Here is a 17,785-nt window from a genome sequence, read left to right on the forward strand (position 1 = left end):
CCCGCTTTTGCCCAGCCAAGAGAGGACTTTCTCATGTGGTTGGAACTACACTCTGGGCTGCCCTGAGCTCTGCCATATCAACTCCTAACCCAGAGACTCCAAGTGAGGAGATAGACCTGGGGGAAAGTGCTGGGGCAGGACAGGAAAGTTACTCTCCACAAAAGGCCCCTCCTCACCCCAACTCTGCTCCCAGGGGTCTGCAAGTCCTTTTTAATTTTATTTAACCTTTCTTTACCCTTTGTCATGAGATTTTTGTGTGTTTGAACAATGAAAACTATCAATATCTCTCAGCACGAACACTGAGGGTGAGAGCTAGATTCACACTCCGAGAGGCCAAGACTGAAGAAGGTATGGAGTTACTGCCTGATCCCTACAGGGAGGTGAGAAACAGTCAGGAGAGGGAGAGGGTGGGAGGTGAGGGGAACAGAGCTGGGAAACTGCAGACTTTTCTCTTGAGAGCCAGACAGCTGATGCTGAGAACTGTGAACTTGCTGTGCCAATGCCAGAGAGAGACAGGAATTGCCCTGTGAGTGCTGGGTGAAGCCATCCCTGAAATCTAAAGAGTTACAAATGATGCCCCAAGGAGGGGAGGGGGCAGTATCTCCCAGTTACTGAGAGGACAACGTTGGGCAGAGACAAGAAGGAAACTGGGGAAGTAAACACCTCAGCCAGCCTGGAAGCCAGGCTGACCCCCATCATAGAAGAGCCTGATAGCCCAGTTGGTCACTCCCTCCCCATCTACTAGAGTGTCCTGTGTTGTGACAACAAAGATGTTGTCTTCCTCACTCACCGCACACTGCATCCCTTTGATCTCAACTCCTTGGATTCCCTGCTTTCGGAGTGTTTGCTTTGTGACTGGGTCCCAGCATCTCTCCTGGAGTCTCTGCAATTTTCTACCAATTCGTAAATTTTGCTTTATTGCTGGTGCATGAGGGATTTGGGCGCAGAAATGTGATGGGCTGGGGATGAAAAGTACCATGATGAGCTGGGCTGGGGTGGGGAAAGGAGTCTGTCTTTGTTCTTTGGAATAATAAAGTCACATTTATTTTCTCACACTCCCAGTGTCCTTTGTTGTTCATTGAATACCCACCTAATTCAGAGTGCAGGTTAATAATAAAAGCAATGCAAACATGGTCAGATACAGACACACAGGTGCACAGCTGAGCTAAAGCATTTCTGATCTCTGAGCTGTGTTTCAGCTCAAGACCCCCACTCTCTCAACCTTACTACCTTCCTAATTCTAGCTCAGACCCATTTAAATCAATGAGGCTATTGACAGTTAGACACGTGACTAAGGTTTTGCAGGACTGGGAGTATAGATTGTTAGGTTTGGGAATCTCTCTCTTGATACTCGGCCTGTTCCTCATACCACAACTTTCCCCAAATTCATTCTTCTCTGCTTACAAAATAATTGTGTTTGGGTGAATACCATGGTTATTTGTAATACAGCAGTAGCCAGAAGGTCCAAGGAAAACTAAGTCCATATTGTACTAGGTGCTGTATATACCCATTGTGAGAGACAGCTCCTCAGGGAAAGAGTTTACAATCTCAATATGCAGAACAGCCAACATAATGAGTTTATAAATGTGAGAAGCAACCCTGAAATGTAAAGGGCTACGAGGGATGCCACAAGAGGAATGATGCAGGGAGGGAGCAGCACCTCCCTATAGCTGAGAGAACGAGGCTCTGCACCTAAAGCAGGTAGTAAACATCTGTTATGTGTGAAAAATACAGATTGTTCTTCCCCAGAATTACAGCACTTACCCCAAGAGTGCAGAAAACATTTTCTGAGAAAAGTCAGGCCTTGTCTACATCACAAAGTTGCAGTGCTGGTGAGGGGGTTACAGCGCTGCAACTTAGGAGGTGTACACATCTGCAGGGCATTACCAGCGCTGCAACTCCCTGTTTGCAGCACTGGCTGTACACCCGGTCGAACCTCGGGTGTAGAGGATCCAGCGCTGGTGATCCCCGCGGTTTGCTCTCCCCGCGGTTTGCTCTCGCGTTCCCCGAAGACCCCTGCAAGCAGGTCTCCTTACCCGCGGTTTGCTCTCGCGTTCCCCGAACCCCCCTGCAAGCCGCCCAACAGCGCTGCAGTGTGGCCACATCTAACACCACTTGCAGCGCTGGTTGCTGTAAGTGTGGCCACTCTGCAGCGCTGGCCCTATACAGCTGTACTAATACAGCTGTAACAACCAGCAGTGCAAAATTGTAGATGTAGACATACCCAGAGTCTGTTACTGGCTTTAGCAATAGTCATTAACAATAGGTTTGTTCAGACATTTAGCATCGTCAGACCCTGCTGTGGAGTGATACCATTCAAAGCCCCATGCTGTTCTGGTTAAGTTATTTTAATGCTTGTGGGTCCAAATTATATTAAACTGATTTTTAAAGCCCATTAGCTTTTGGGTAAGTTTTTCAAAAGCATTTTTTCAAAAATGACTTAGAGTTCGATTTTAAAAAGTATTAGGCACCTGAGGATGCAGATAGGAGGCTAGTGGGGTTGTCAAAGCAGGTTGGGCACCAGGGGCTAGATCCACAAAAATATTTAGATTCCTAGCTTCTACTTTCACTTTAGGTTCCTGAATCTGACATTTAAATGCCACCGAATCTCAAACCCCCACCCAGTTGTTGCCTAGCACTAAAGGTGTCTAAGGATCCTAGTCATCTAAATTTCTGCTGTTAAAATCCCCCAGGTGCCTAAAAATCTGACACTGGGCATGATCACAGCTGCCTCAGGCTAGGCACACTGATCCCTATTTCATATCTAAGCCACAGCACGCTACTCAAATTAAGTTTTCCCTGGCCTATCTCACATGTGGCTGAACCACTGCCCACTCCAGTTTATCCCAGGCCTGTGCCCCAATTCCAGGCAACTCTCTGCTCAAAGCAAGACCAATCCCCATCTAAATCATCCCAGCCAGGGCTTCGTCAAGCCTGACCTTAAAAACCTCTAAGGAAGGAGATTCCACCACTTCCCTAGGTAACCCATTCCAGTGCTTCACCACCCTGTCTTCTGCAGACTAAACAATCCCATTCCCCTCAGTCTCTCCTCATAAATCATGTGCTCCAGCCCCCTAATCATTTTTGTTGTCCTCTGCTAGACTCTTTCCAATTTTTCCACATCCTTCCTGTAATGTGATGCCCAAAACTGGACACTGTACTCCGGATGAAGCCTCACCAATGCCGAACAGAGGGGAATGATCATGTTCCTCGATCTGCTGGCAATGCTCCTACTTATACAGCCCAAAATGCTGTTAGCTTTCTTGGCAGCAAGGGTGCACTGTTGACTCATATCCAGCTTTTTGTCCACTGTAACCCCTAGGTCCTTTTCTGCAGAACTGCTGCCTAGCCACTCGGTCCCTTGTCTGTAGCGGTGCATGGGATTCTTCCATCCTAAGTGCAGGACTCTGCACTTGTCCTTGTTGAACCTCATCAGATTTCTTTTGGCCCAATCCTCTAATTTGTCTAGATGCCTCTGTATCCTATCCCTACCCTCCAGCATATCTACCACTCCTCGCAGTTTAGCGTCATCTGCAAACTTACTGAGGGTGCAATCCATGCCATCCTCCAGATCATTTATGAAGATATTGAACAAAACCAGCTCCAGAACTGACTCTTGGGGCACTCAGCTTGATACCGGCTGCCAACTAGACATAGAGCCATTGGTCACTACCCATTGAGCCCGATGACCTAGCCAGCTTTCTATCCACCTTATAGGCCATTCATCCAACCCATACTTCTTTCACTTGCCAGCAAGGATACTGTGGGAGACCATATCAAAAGTTTTGCATTGGTAAAAAGAGGGAAGAAGGTATCCACTTGACTTCCAGCTAGAGTTATGACCATAATGCTCGCTGGTCAATAAGTAGAGATGTTTGTGACGTGCATGGAGTTTTAAACAGCTACCTGTACAAGTGACATTTGATGCCATTGTGTCTTGGATCCCAGTTTAGGGCACAGTGAGTAGTATAAGCGCCCTATCATCAATCAAACCCTAACCCCACCCTAACCCTGCCCCTTGACCCCTATAGTCCCTCCCACCAGTCACCAGAAGTCCCACCCTATGGGAGTATTACTTCTGGGGTCAAGATGGCCACATGACCGGAAGCAAAGTGGGTCATGTGACCCATCTAAGAACTCCTCCCACTGCCCTCTACCAATCAGGAGAAGTTTCATCCCAAAAGGACCACCCTGAGAGGAGATTTGACCAATCAAGGTGTGACTTCTGGGGCAGGTGACCCATCTAGAAGTGGGTCATGTGACCCTCTAAGAACTCCTCCCACCACCCTCTACCAATCAGGAGGGGTTTCCTCCCAAAAGGACCACCTCGAGAGGAGATTTGACCAATCAGGGTGACTTCCGGGGCGGGGTGACCCCGTCTAGAAGTGGGTCATGTGACATTTCTAAGCCCTCCTCCCAAGACCCTCCGCCAACCAGAGTGCAGCACCAATACCCCATAAGTCCCAGCGCCGAACAGAGGAGGCCATTTCTTACCAAGGACACGTGTTTTAGAAAGCGTGGAAAGGCTGCTGAGAGGAAACATGGGCTCCTTTACCACCCCTGTTAGAACTTCGGACTTTGTTTTAGCCCTGAGGGTCTTTGACCGTCCACGGAGAAGACGCTACATCAGCGACAGTTCTGAGGAGGAGGAGGAGGGTGTGACCGCGAGGAGCCCTTTGGCCCAACCGTTGTTGGATACGCTGGAATCCGACCCCGAAACTCTCGTGAGACACCCCAAAGAGCCTGATGGCCTCTCTTTGTCCACTCCCTCAGATCGCCGCTTGGGAGAGTCACCGGTGGACAAGGCAAAAGGAAAAGATGGTGCTCAGGTAAATGAACTATTAAGAAACGGAGGTGGGGGTGGGTGGGTAATGAGGCAAGGAACTGGGGGTTTGTGTAAATTAAAAAAACTCCCAGCAGCTGGGGTACTTACACTGTTTCTTTTTCTGAAAATCTTTCAGCAGCTCGACAATGCCTTTCTAGAGGACCCAGAGCCCCTGGACAGCGTTGCATCAAGCAGCGAAGATGAACTGGGCCCACCATGTTTTTGCTCAACACCAATACAAATTGTTGAAGAGGGCTCCAAGGATGGTGGGTTTGAGGAGTTTAGGAGGAGGCTTGGCATAGAACTATCTGAGCCAGTACCACGTCGTGAGCATAAAAAAGTTATGTGGACTATTGTACGCATTGCTGTTTATGCTGTCCTTAAAAACTGCCTTAGGGAAAAGCTTTTTGAAGATTGTGAGGGCTGTGTCATAGATGTGCCAGGCCAATGGCGCCATGACTGTGCGACTTGGACTTCAGTGGATATAAACTGCAAGCTCTGGGCCCTGTGTGCTGAGCTGTGTTTGGAAAGCTTACTAAACACTGTCATTGCCATAGGTTATGCTATGCAATGTCTGTGCCTAACCCAAGGACATTTAGCACAAGGGGTGACTTTGATAAATGCTGTGCAATTCAGTGGAGACCCTGACCGTGTTTTAAAGAAAATGACTAAGCCGGAAGATGCCTGCTTACAACGTTATATTGACCGTCTAGTTCGCACAAGAAGTTACAGAGCCCTGCTTAAGAAAAAGACTATTTGTAAGAAATCTAAAAGGATTAAGTTAGAGAATGGTGGGGGTGCAAACATGCGATATAAAACTTGGTAGCTGTAAATTTAAAAAAAAGGGGCTTTTGTGACTATTTGTGTTTTGTTAGAATGCCTTTGACCCTTAAGTTTTAATGAAGCATCTTGGTTTGTTTTTAAGGAGTTGTATGTCCTTTTAAAATAAATAAAATAGTTTGTGAGAATTAGTGTGTGTGTGTGTGTGTGCGCGCGCGCGCGTGTGTGTGTGTGTGTGTGTGTGCGTGTAAAAAGAGATCCATTTATAGCAAAAAGCTGAAATGCATGTTGTGGAAGGGGAAAAAATCCTAAAAAAAAAAATAAAAAAAATGTGCTTACAATAAGAAAAAAAAACAGGATAGTTCAAACATGTTAGAGTATAATACAGTCATTATGGAGACATACTTATCTCATAGAGCTGCCTTTAGCAGCAGGACCAACTATTGTTTTTTGCCCCTGATCCCTAAGTGGCTCCCTCAAGGATTGAACTCCCAACCCTGGGTTTACCAAGCCATTACTCAAACCACTGAGCTATCCTGTTTGTTAAAATGAACAGCTTTAACCAACCACACACACAAAAACACAAAAGCTAATTCTCACAAACTATTTTATTTATTTTAAAAAGACATATAACTCCTTAAAAACAAACCAAGATGCTTCATTAAAACTTAAGGGCCAAAGGCCTTCTAACAGCCTTCTAACAGCAATTCCCAATCAGCCAGCCAGAGCAGCCATGGTCTGAGGCCCTGGGCAGCAGTCCCCGGCTGGCCTGCCAGATCAGCCATGATCCGTGGCCCCTGGCAGCTGGTGCCACTGACCCCAGGTGTCCCCCCACACACAGTGGTCCCCTCACACACCTCCAGTGATGCCCTCGCTCCCCTCCAAGATTTTTCTCACAGATATTTTTAGTCTAAGCCAGCAGTTCTCAAATTTTAGCAATCTGAGGACCTCTATTTTGATTTAAAAAATTTTGGGGACCCCCCTGCCTTGCCCCTTCACCGAGATCCCACCCTTGCTCCACCCTGCTCACCCAGCCTCCACTTGCTCCATCCCCCCTCCCTCTGTCACTTACTTTCCCCAACCCTCACTCATTTTCACCATGCTGGGGCTAGGGGGTGTGATATGGGAGGAGGGTGAGGGCTCTGGCTAGGGGTATGGGCTCTGGGGGCAGGTCATGGATGAGTAGTTTGGGGTGCAGGAGGGGGGTTTGGGCTGGGGCAGGGTGTTGCGAGGTGGGCTCATGGAGAGAGTTTGGGTGTGGGAGCGGATTCTGGGCTGGGGCAGGAAGCTGAGGTGCTGGAGGGGGTTCGGGGTGTGGGGTCCTGGTGGCTTCCCATGGCTCCCATCACTTGTTTTCCATTGGTTTAGTTCTCTGAGTTTCTCTAACTCTTCTCTAATCCAGGTCACAGCTCATTCCAGCTCAGGTGCTCAGTTCTCTCTGCTGAATTTATCCCCTCTCCTATCAGTGCCCCCTGAGCTTTTCCCTTCTCAGGATTGTTTTGTGACATCTTTAAAGAGTCCACATCTCAGATCCATACAGGAGAGATGTTAGAACCACTGCACTGTAGACAGGGCCAGTGCAAGGATATTTTGTGCCTTAGGAGAAACTTCCACCTTGCACCGCCACCTCCACTTTATAAACTTTCAAAAATGAATACTGCATAATGTGGCATTGTTCATTAGAATTAATACACATTTGGCTTGAAATTTTATTAATTTCATTATTTAGTCTACATATTTAATGAAAATAAATGAATAACCTGGCAGGGTGTGGAGCAGGCTGGCTTTGGGCAAGGGGGTGCTGCAGGAGTTGGCTGGAGACAGGGGGGTGGGGCTAGCTGGCTTCAGGCAGGGAGATGTGGCAGGGGCTGACTGGAGATGGGAGTGCAGGGCTAGCTGGCTGGAGAAACGGAGTGTGGGACTAGCTGACTTCCGGCAGGGGGGTGCAGCAGGGATTGGCTGGAGACAAGGGGGTTTGGGGCTGGCTGCGGGTAGGGCAGGAGGTGTGGGGACTGGCTGCAGGCAGGGGGTGTGGGGTGGACTGCTGGCTTCAAGCCGGGGAATGCGGCAGGGGTTGGCTGGAGACAAGGGGTGTGGGGTTGGCTGCAGGCAGGGCAGGAGCTGTGGGGCAGGCTGTGGGCAGCGTGGGGGATGTGGGGCGGGATGGCTGGCTTCGAGCAGGGGGTGCAGCAGGTGTTGGCTGGAGACAGGGTGTGGGGCTGGCTTTGGGCAGGGGGTGTGGAGCTGTCTGGAGGCAGGGCACGGAGTGCAGCAGGGACTGGCTGCGGGCAGGGTGGCAGGTACCAGGGCGGTCCCTAGATATTCTGGGGCCCTACACAGCCCCCCCCGTGGGGGGGTGCTCCAGGCTTCCTCGGGGGGGGGAGTAGGGGACCCCAGGACTACATGGGAGCACCAGGCTTGTGGGGGGGGGCTGGCTTGGGGGGCAGGGGGGAACAACCCCCCAGCACTCCCCAGTGGCGCAGCTGGGGCTGGGTCTCTGCACTTCCTCCCGCTGGTGAGTGCAGGCCCGGCCCTGCTGCAGAGCTCAGGGGCGGGGAGGGGCTGTGCAGAGGGGGGGCCCTGGGGCAGATCCAGAGCAGGGGCTCTGGGGGCAGGTCATGGATGAGTGGTTTGGGGTGCAGCAGGGAGCAGTACAGCACCCCCGGTGGCTGGAGGAGGAATGACATCACTTCCCAGCCAGCTGGAGCTGATCAAAGTCACAGCGCCCCCTCTCACAGCAGCGGGAAGAGGGTTACAGGTTTAGCCGGCGCCGGGTGAGCATCCAGGACATTTTGGGCACCGCTTTTTGGTGCCTTCCAATCTTGGCGCCTTAGGCGGCCGCCTACTTTGCCTAGTGGTTGCACCGGCCCTGACTGTAGATCTTCAATTGGTGGTGAGATGGATGTTGCATTGAGAACTTTTGTTTGAAGCCAAGGGCCTGGCTCTGAACAAACTCTCTCCTAACAGCTAGCTGGGTGATTAGATCGTAGATGGAGAAGTGAATATTCAGACTGAAGAAACACAAACTATTTCCGCTGCAACTTTTGAAAAAGAAAAAGACACCAGAAGCTTTCTAGTGTTATTGGGCTTGTACAAATTGTTTTCGTGCATAATATCAGTTGAAGGCCTAAACCAAACAACAAGGTGATCCAAGGAACATATTCTCACTTTATCATAAAGGCAAGTCACAAAAACATTGAAGCTTCCTTGTGCAGTTGGATTAGGACAGTGCAAAGAGCTCTAAAAAGACTTCCGAGCCCTGTGAAACTAAATAGGTCAGGCATGTGGATCGTGCTGTAGATACTATATTTACTTTTAAAAAAATCTCTTATGCAGCTGAGAACTATACATAGCTGTTCTCTTTCAAGACAAGTGGCCTCAGTACATAGCCTGCTTTCCAGAAATGCTGAACAAATTTGATTAAAATCTTAGAATAAATTAGTTACTTATCTGCTCCTTGACTGCTTCATATTCATAGTAAGTTATTCTCTTCTCAGTACTTCTGTAATATGTGAAATGTGTATGTTCTCTTATTCTTTGTCTGGTGATAACAATGATAAGCTTTTATCTATGTAGTTCCAATACGAATAGGAAAATGTATCAGAGATTAATGTAACATAGTTTTGCATCCCTTTGGTTAAACTGAATTAACACTTGCAACTGTGCAATTCTGTTTCTAGAAGAGAACTGTCATGAATAAAATGACAAAAGGCTGTGACTATAATGTGTAATAGTGAGAAGGAAAATGAAGCCTATCTGATAAAAATAGGGCCAATTTATACCATTGATTTTCAAGCTAAGTTTTCTCTTGAAACTGAAAAACTGGTGACATGCTGTGGCTGCTGCTGTCTAATATAATCCATGCATTCTGCTTATCTTTTCCATGAATGGAGACAAGGATTCATTTGAAAAGATATCTTGAAAAATATGAAGAATGGCTCATTTCTATTGTGACTCTAACCTGGTCTATTTTCTTTCAGGTAAAAATGGGTGTCCTTGCTGTGCTTATTTTTCCTTTGCTCCTTTTTGGAATCAGTGGAATTATATATATTTACCGAGCAGTTGGTCGGCTAATGTCAAAGTCAGCTGTGCAAAACAAAGTGGTAGTGATTACCGATGCCATCTCTGGACTGGGCAAGGGTAAGCTGTTAGGTTTGGGGATTTTTTACTGTTTCATAAAGTGAAAGAATCATTGTATCTAGCATGGGCATTGTCAGATGACCTTATATGCCTGTTACCTTATATAGGATATGTTCACCTGCAAAATGGAGAGAAAGCAAATATAAATAGAAACACGTACTACAATTTTGGAATGTGCACTCTTTGTTCCCCTTTAGAGGAACTGCAGCTGATTTAAACGGACTACATTTTTAATTTATATATCTATCTCAGCTGAATAAGAAGTTTGAGAGTAAAATTAAGATTGAGTTATTTTTAGCATTCTGTCACTGTCAGATCTAATTACATGTACAGTCACTATCAGGTGGCAGCATATCATTATAAATAGATGATTCATATAACCAATATAACCCATAAGGTCTTTACCACTCCAACTCCATTAGGCCTTGATCATGCAAATATTTATATGCATGCTTAACTTTAAGCATGAGGAGTCCCATGGGCTTCAATACAATAGTAAGATTTGCGGGATATGGGCCTGAGTGGCTTTGCAATGGCACAGGCACACAGGGCCGGTGCTTCCGTTTAGGTGACCTAGGCAGTCACCTAGGGCACCAGGATTTGGGAGGGCACCAGACTGCTCCGGTGGACCTCCCACAGGCGTGCCTGCGGACGGTCCGCTGGTCCCGGGGCTCCGGTGGAGCATCTGCAGGCACGCCTGCGGCAGGTCCACTGGAGCCGCGGGACCAGTGGACCGTCTGCAGGGACGCCTGCGGCAGGTCCACTGGAGCCACGGGAGCAGCAGACTGTCCGCAGGAACGCCTGCGGGAGATCCACCGGAGCCACAGGACCGGCGAGCTGGCCCTGCGCCTAGGGCGCCAAAAACCTTGGCGCCGCTCCTGCAGGCACATGTGTGTGTGCTGCAGCAGACAGTAAGTATCACAGTGACCAAGTGGCGCGGCTATCTCAGTTCATGCTATATAGTCACATAAAGCTAGCATAGCGGTTCATTGAGATGCATATCTGTCTTGGTTACTTGCTCTAGACGTATCGCATTGCCCTTCCGCATTATTTTATTTATATTTTAATCTCTATTAATTGAAAAATCTATAAATATTCATTTATATTCCTTTTTAATGGTTTGTTGGTTATTAGTACTATATTAGATCTTTATTTCATTTCATTTTTAAAAAACAACTTCACCGGGTTGTGTTTTCTGGGGCCTCACCACTCCCTTCAGCATAGAAGGGCTGAGTCATTTCCATCCTCTCCGGGGACAGGACAGCTGCTGCTCTTTGCACAGACATTCTCATATTGCATGTAGAACATGCATTCTAAAGGAATGTTTTCATATTTAAAATTGTGCCTTTGTGATTTGGTTTGGTTTGGTTTAAAAGAACCACAGCCTTTACGCTTTGTTTTTTCTTTCCAGTTTTTTCCTACACTAAATGGGAGATGTTTGGAATGGATTTTTGTTTTCAGAGAAGTTTTCTTCAGGGAATTATCTGTGTGGTAGAAAAGGAAACCAGGCTATTTTATGTGTAAATAAACGGGGAATACAGTTGCCATGAGAAAGAGAATGGAGTTGGGAGCAACATTACCTCCCTCCTGAACTCTCTGATATCTAGCATCTTAGCCAGGTGTCTGCACTACCCTACAGTCCTGCCACACAAAACATAAGAACGTGCATTGAAAAGCATTCAGAGAACCCCTTTCATAGACTTAGGCTAGCATCCCATGCAAAACCAGCCAAGCAAGCACATACGCAGAACAACTGACTCCTTCAGACAAATAGCTGCAAACATCTTTCTTCTGTGTGCCCAGTCTGCTGGAAGATCAACATCTCCACTGCTACCCCTGCTCCCTCAGCAGTTTCCATATCCCAAAGCCACTGCTCACACTGCATGGTACATAAACTGGAAGACCCACCATTAATGCTATTTATACAGTTGGTTTCTTAACACAAGGCAGTAATACAGAGAGCAGGTCTGCATCCTCTGCAAATACACAGCTCTATGAAACAGAATCTAGTAGGCACAACTGTAATTCAATATGGCTTTCCTGCAAAGCCAGAGAGAAAGAATACAATTATTTATGACTAGGTGTGGTGAGCTCTTCCTTAGAGAATCCTGTTTCAAATATCAAATCTGTCTTTCTGCATTACTGATGTGGCTTGCATCTTTACAGGCCAATGACACCAGGTCATTCCAGCAGTGCGCTATCCTATACAGTATTTGAAATTGTCACTGTATATGAGGGGAGGAACAAGTCCATTTTACAGAGCCAAGTCTGAGGCAGAAAGCTGAATGAGACAGTATGCTGAGCTTGCAGTACAGTACACTGGTTCTAATCCTTCACTTGGCATGGGACTACCTTGCAGCAACATCTGCCCTGAAAAACAAAATAGTTTATTAATAGCTGTTCCATGGAATCTCAGTTGAAAAGGAACATAGGACAATCTATGCCATATTTACTGCTATTGCAAGAATCCCGCACCAGGGATGCAGCTCATCATGGGAATTAAGACTGAGGGGAAAAACAACTGAGGAAAGTTGGCAGTTTTTCAAAGGGACGCTATTAAGGGCCCAAAAGCAAGTTATTCCGATGGTTAGGAAAGATAGAAAATGTGGCAAAAGACCACCTTGGCTTACCCTTGAGATCTTGCGTGACCTACAAAATAAAAAGGCGTCATATAAAAAATGGAAACTAGGTCAGATCACGAAGGATGAATATAGGCAAATAACACAGGAATGCAGAGGCAAGATTAGAAAAGCAAAGGCACAAAATGAACTCAAACTAGCTATGGGAATAAAGAGAAACAAGAAGACTTTTTATCAATACATTAGAAGCAAGAGGAAGACTAAGGACAGGGTAGGCCCACTGCTCAATGAGGAGGGGGAAACAGTAACGCGAGACTTGGAAATGGCAGAGATGCTTAATGACTTCTTTGTTTCGGTCTTCACTGAGAAGTCTGAAGGAATGTCTAGTATAGTGAATGCTTACGGGAAGAGGGTAGGTTTAGAAGAGAAAATAAGGAAAGAGCAAGTAAAAAATCACTTAGAAAAGTTAGATGCCTGCAAGTCACCAGGGCCTGATGAAATGCATCCTAGAATACTCAAGGAGTTAATAGAAGAGGTATCTGAGCCTCTAGCTATTATCTTTGGGAAATCATGGGAGACGGGGGAGATTCCAGAAGACTGGAAGGGGGCAAATATAGTGCCCATCTATAAAAAGGGAAATAAAAACAACCCAGGAAACTACAGACCAGTTAGTTTAACTTCTGTGCCAAGGAAGATAGTGGACCAGGTAATCAAAGAAATCATCTGCAAACACTTGGAAGGTGGTAAGGTGATAGGGAATAGCCAGCATGGATTTGTAAAGAACAAATCGTGTCAAACTAATCTGATAGCGTTCTTTGATAGGATAACGAGCCTTGTGGATAAGAGAGAAGCGGTGGATGTGATATACCTAGATTTTAGTAAGGCATTTGATACAGTCTCGCATGATATTCTTATAGATAAACTAGGAAAGTACAATTTAGATGGGGCTACTATAAGGTGGGTGCATAACTGGCTGGATAACCGTACTCAGAGAGTAGTTGTTAATGGCTCCCAATCCTGCTGGAAAGGTATAACAAGTGGGGTTCCGCAGGGGTCTGTTTTGGGACCGGTTCTGTTCAATATCTTCATCAACGATTTAGATGTTGGCATAGAAAGTACGCTTATTAAGTTTGTGGACGATACCAAACTGGGAGGGATTGCAACTGCTTTGGAGGACAGGGTCAAAATTCAAAATGATCTGGACAAATTGGAGAAATGGTCTGAGGTAAACAGGATGAAGTTCAATAAAGATAAATGCAAAGTGCTCCACTTAGGAAGAAACAATCAGTTTCACACATACAGAACGGGAAGAGGCTGTCTAGGAAGGAGTATGGCAGAAAGAGATCTAGGGGTCATAGTGGACCACAAGCTTAATATGAGTCAACAGCGTGATGCTGTTGCAAAAAAAGCAAACATGATTCTGGGATGCATTAACAGGTGTGTTGTAAACAAGACACGAGAAGTTATTCTTCCGCTTTACTCTGCGCCGGTTAGGCCTCAGCTGGAGTATTGTGCCCAGTTCTGGGCACCACATTTCAAGAAAGATGTGGAGAAATTGGAGAGGGTCCAGAGAAGAGCAACGAGAATGATTAAAGGTCTTGAGAACATGACCTATGAAGGAAGGCTGAAGGAATTGGGTTTGTTTAGTTTGGAAAAGAGAAGACTGAGAGGGGACATGATAGCAGTTTTCAGGTATCTAAAAGGGTCTCATCAGGAGGAGGGAGAAAACTTGTTCACCTTAGCCTCCAATGATAGAACAAGAAGCAATGGGCTTAAACTGCAGCAAGGGAGATTTAGGTTGGACATTAGGAAAAAGTTCCTAACTGTCAGGGTAGTTAAACACTGGAATAGATTGCCTAGGGAAGTTGTGGAATCTCCATCTCTGGAGATATTTAAGAGTAGGTTAGATAAAAGTCTATTAGGGATGGTCTAGACAGTATTTGGTCCTGCCATGAGGGCAGGGGACTGGACTCGATGACCTCTCGAGGTCCCTTCCAGTCCTAGAGTCTATGAGTCTATGAATGGATATTGTCCTCAGCCATCATGCTGCCACATGTGTGTAAGTGTACAGGAAGATAGGGCCAGCTCTATAAGGGATTTAGGTGTTTCAGTGCTCAGCATTGCAGCACCTAACTTTCAGCTACCCTGCCGTCCAGTTGCAAGAAAAACAGGGCATAAAACAAACTTTAGTTAAGCAACTGCTTAGCTGATTTCCCATACCACTTTTCCTGAGGTTCTTTTAATTTTAATACCTAAGGACGTGAGAATTTAATTCAGCTTTATAGAGTTATATTAAATATCCTTAACGGCAGCTTATAAAGGATATAAGAAGACAAAAATAGTATTGGACTATGATTTTTCTAACATAAAGTAGAAAATTGGTCGATATATCCATTTAGGTTTTTCAGACTCAAATCACACTAGACAATAACAGCTATATTCAGTTACTGTGTTGGGAAGGTGACTTTGTTTAGATTTTTGACTAAGAGTCAAATAGGGATTTAGTTGTGTCAGTCGCTTATTAACTCTGGTGTTGCTAACACAACAGAGGAAAAACAATCCAAAGCTGGACCACAAGACAATTTGGCCAATTACTTACTTGTTAATTCACCACCATCTCCTTCCCATGGATTTATAGCAGTGAAACCTTTTAATCTATTTCCCAGCATCTGACTCCTAGTTACCTAAGATGAATTCCTGCATTTATGACAGCCTATATAGAGTGAGTGCTGTTCAACAAGTTTGCACACTTGGTCTCATTTTATATCTGGATACTAGAACTTGGAAGGCAATATGAAACCAGTAACTATGGTAGCCACGTGTACAGTGTTTCAGTTTTAGTTAACATTAACTTGTTCAATTTCAAAGCTACTTTACAATAAAATTGGAACCTGTTACAAAAGAAGGCCACAGAGTTTAATCTGTGACAATCTTTAAAGCATGTACACTTCCTTACTAATTAGGTACCCAGTTTCAGGAAGTGGCCAGCTGATTGATTTGGATTGTCACCCAAAAGAAAGTTTGTGTGTTATTTATCACCAGATCTCTGCTCAGTCATCAGATTTTGTTTTAGTTATAATTCCCAGCAGGTGTTAACGCTCCAGATGCAGGTAGAGCAAAGGACGGGCACGACTGTAGTCTTTTTCCAGTGCACTAGCAAGCAACCTGAACTTCTGGAAATGTCAGAAACCATGGTAGGGATGGTCAGTCCTAATGGTTGGGCCTATACTGGTGTCAATGGTGCTGGTGGGCTTGTGTAGCCCAGGCTGAAGCCTGTGGCACTGGAATCTCACTGCAATTTTTAGTCAGTGTGATGATTTGTCAGTTCCCATAACTGTGTTACTCCCCCTGCTTCAGCAAGTGAGACCTTTGCTGCTGCTAAGCTCTATGTATTGTCAGGTTCCTGGCTCTCTAGCCTGTCTGCCTTGCCAGCAAACTCTTCAGGGCTCTGCCACTCATAACCTTGCCTAGCATGTAATAGTCAGTGAACCTCAACTCCCAAGTTCCTCATTGATGCCTCTCTCTGCAGTGTTCAGCTCTTCTTACTTTAGCATCCACAAACCTTATCAAATTTGTTGTGCCTTCAACAAGACAGTTCACAGGAGCTTATTAACTTAGTTTATTCACAAAAGGACTTAGGGTTACGTGATACCAAATATAAGGTATAACTCAAAATGCTTGGGTTTTGACTCTTTACATGAATGATAACCTAGGGGTTCTTTCTCCCTCTCTTTAGTAGTTCAATAACTCTTTGAAATCTATTCTTTGAAAAGTAAGCCCCAACAAAGTTTATCTCTTCTGCTGGAATATAGATGTCATGCTGTGTTCTCCCCTGCATGTTAGCTTGATACCTTTCTTTATCTTGTTTGTAAATGTATTTTCATTGTCTCTGCCTGATGGGCAGGCAGGTCAGACAAGGAAATCCACATTCCTTTGTCTAAAGCAGACTCGTCTTAGACATTGCTTGCTAAACACTTCTTAAGGACATAATTCCAATACATAGCCATACCTCTTTGTACACACCCTGTGCATGCACCACACAATGAGTTTTGAGACTAGCGTGTTACCAGTTTGCATATGATGCCTTACATGACACCTTTTACATACATATTCTGACAACAGTGTGTCAGGTACAGTCGTCAGTCAGGCCTGACAAGAGTTGCTGACACAGGGTAGAGAACAACCAGTGGGCCTCTGTGTCACATTGAGCTAGCTAGTTTAAAGATAGTGCTGGTACAGCTCCATGAACTGCAAATTATATCCTCATTGCAGTGTAAATGTAGCCTCAGAGCCGTGACCTGCAAGCTCCTTGGCTATTTAGACTTTGGTTAGATCATGGGGCTAGAGTGCACCATTCTGTATGCTTTTAATATTGAAAAAGATGTTAATCTGTTTTGTATTTACTGTTCATGTATACATTTCCTGTGCCATGCAGGGGTTTTATGTTTCTTCGTTATTTTTTATTGTTTGCTTTTTTCAAAAATAATGAAGTTTGAAAAACACATTCAATTTCATCAATAGCAGAAAACTGACTTGTTACTGCAGCAGAAAGTCCTGTGCCACCTTACAGACTAACAGACGTATTGGAACATGAGCTTTCATGGGTGAATACCCAATTCATCGGATGCATTGGATCATATGCATCTGATGAAGTGAGTATTCACCCAGGAAAGCTCATGCTCCAATACATCTGTTAGTCTACAAGGTGCCACAGGACTCTTTGCTGCTTTTACAGATCCAGACTAACACGGCTACCCCTCTGATACTTGACTTGTTACTGTTCCTTATTAATATATTTATTTTCCAGAATGCTCTCGAGTCTTTCACTCTGGAGGAGCGAGGTTAGTGTTGTGTGGAAAGACATGGGAGAAGTTAGAAGCCTTGTATAATGCTTTAATCAGTGTGGCAGACCCCAGTGTGGTAAGTATGTCCTCTCCTTCCTTTGTGCCTTGTCAAAGTGTACAGATCTGGAGGGAAAATATTAATGATCTGGTGCTTGGTGCAGTTTTTACATACAAATTAATCTAGGATAGTGGTTGTTAGAACATTTATGTCTTGTACAAAGTCCATTTTCAATCCTAGTGCCCACATGTAGGCTGCTAAAGTCATATTTAGATACTTAAATATATACAGGCTGATTTCCAGAAGTGCCAAAAGTCCACAAGCTCTGCTGAGACCAAAGGGAGCTGTGGGCACTCAGGCTACTTTTATTTAGGTCCCTAAAAATAGCACATGGGCCCTAGTTTTAGGCATCTGGTTTTGAAATGCTTGGCCCCAGTGTGTCAACTCCCAATTCTACCCCAATTTAACAAAAATCAAAATGTATATCAATTACACAGACTAGCCCAGGTTTTCTGCTCATGCTGAGCATTATGCTAACTCAGAGATTTCCTGACCCTGGCACTGGCCAAGGCATAGCTTAGCCACAGCAGCTCTAACTTCTCCGCTGCTCACAGCGTCA

General features: G+C 45.4%; 1 protein-coding gene across 1 annotated transcript in view; it reads left to right on the forward strand.

Moving 5' to 3' along the window:
• Nucleotides 1–8,955: 8,955 nt before the first annotated feature.
• The window catches only part of DHRS7C (dehydrogenase/reductase 7C), a 56,153-nt gene continuing 47,323 nt past the window's right edge, over nucleotides 8,956–17,785 (forward strand). Inside the window, exons 1-3 of the mRNA XM_050919839.1 lie at nucleotides 8,956–9,082; nucleotides 9,586–9,745; nucleotides 17,132–17,244. Coding sequence (XP_050775796.1) covers nucleotides 9,592–9,745; nucleotides 17,132–17,244 — 267 coding nt within the window. The 5' untranslated portion in view covers nucleotides 8,956–9,082; nucleotides 9,586–9,591. The remainder of the gene's footprint in view (nucleotides 9,083–9,585; nucleotides 9,746–17,131; nucleotides 17,245–17,785) is intronic.

The sequence above is a fragment of the Gopherus flavomarginatus genome, chromosome 12 (genome assembly GCF_025201925.1).
Source record: "Gopherus flavomarginatus isolate rGopFla2 chromosome 12, rGopFla2.mat.asm, whole genome shotgun sequence".
Taxonomy (NCBI): domain Eukaryota; kingdom Metazoa; phylum Chordata; order Testudines; family Testudinidae; genus Gopherus; species Gopherus flavomarginatus.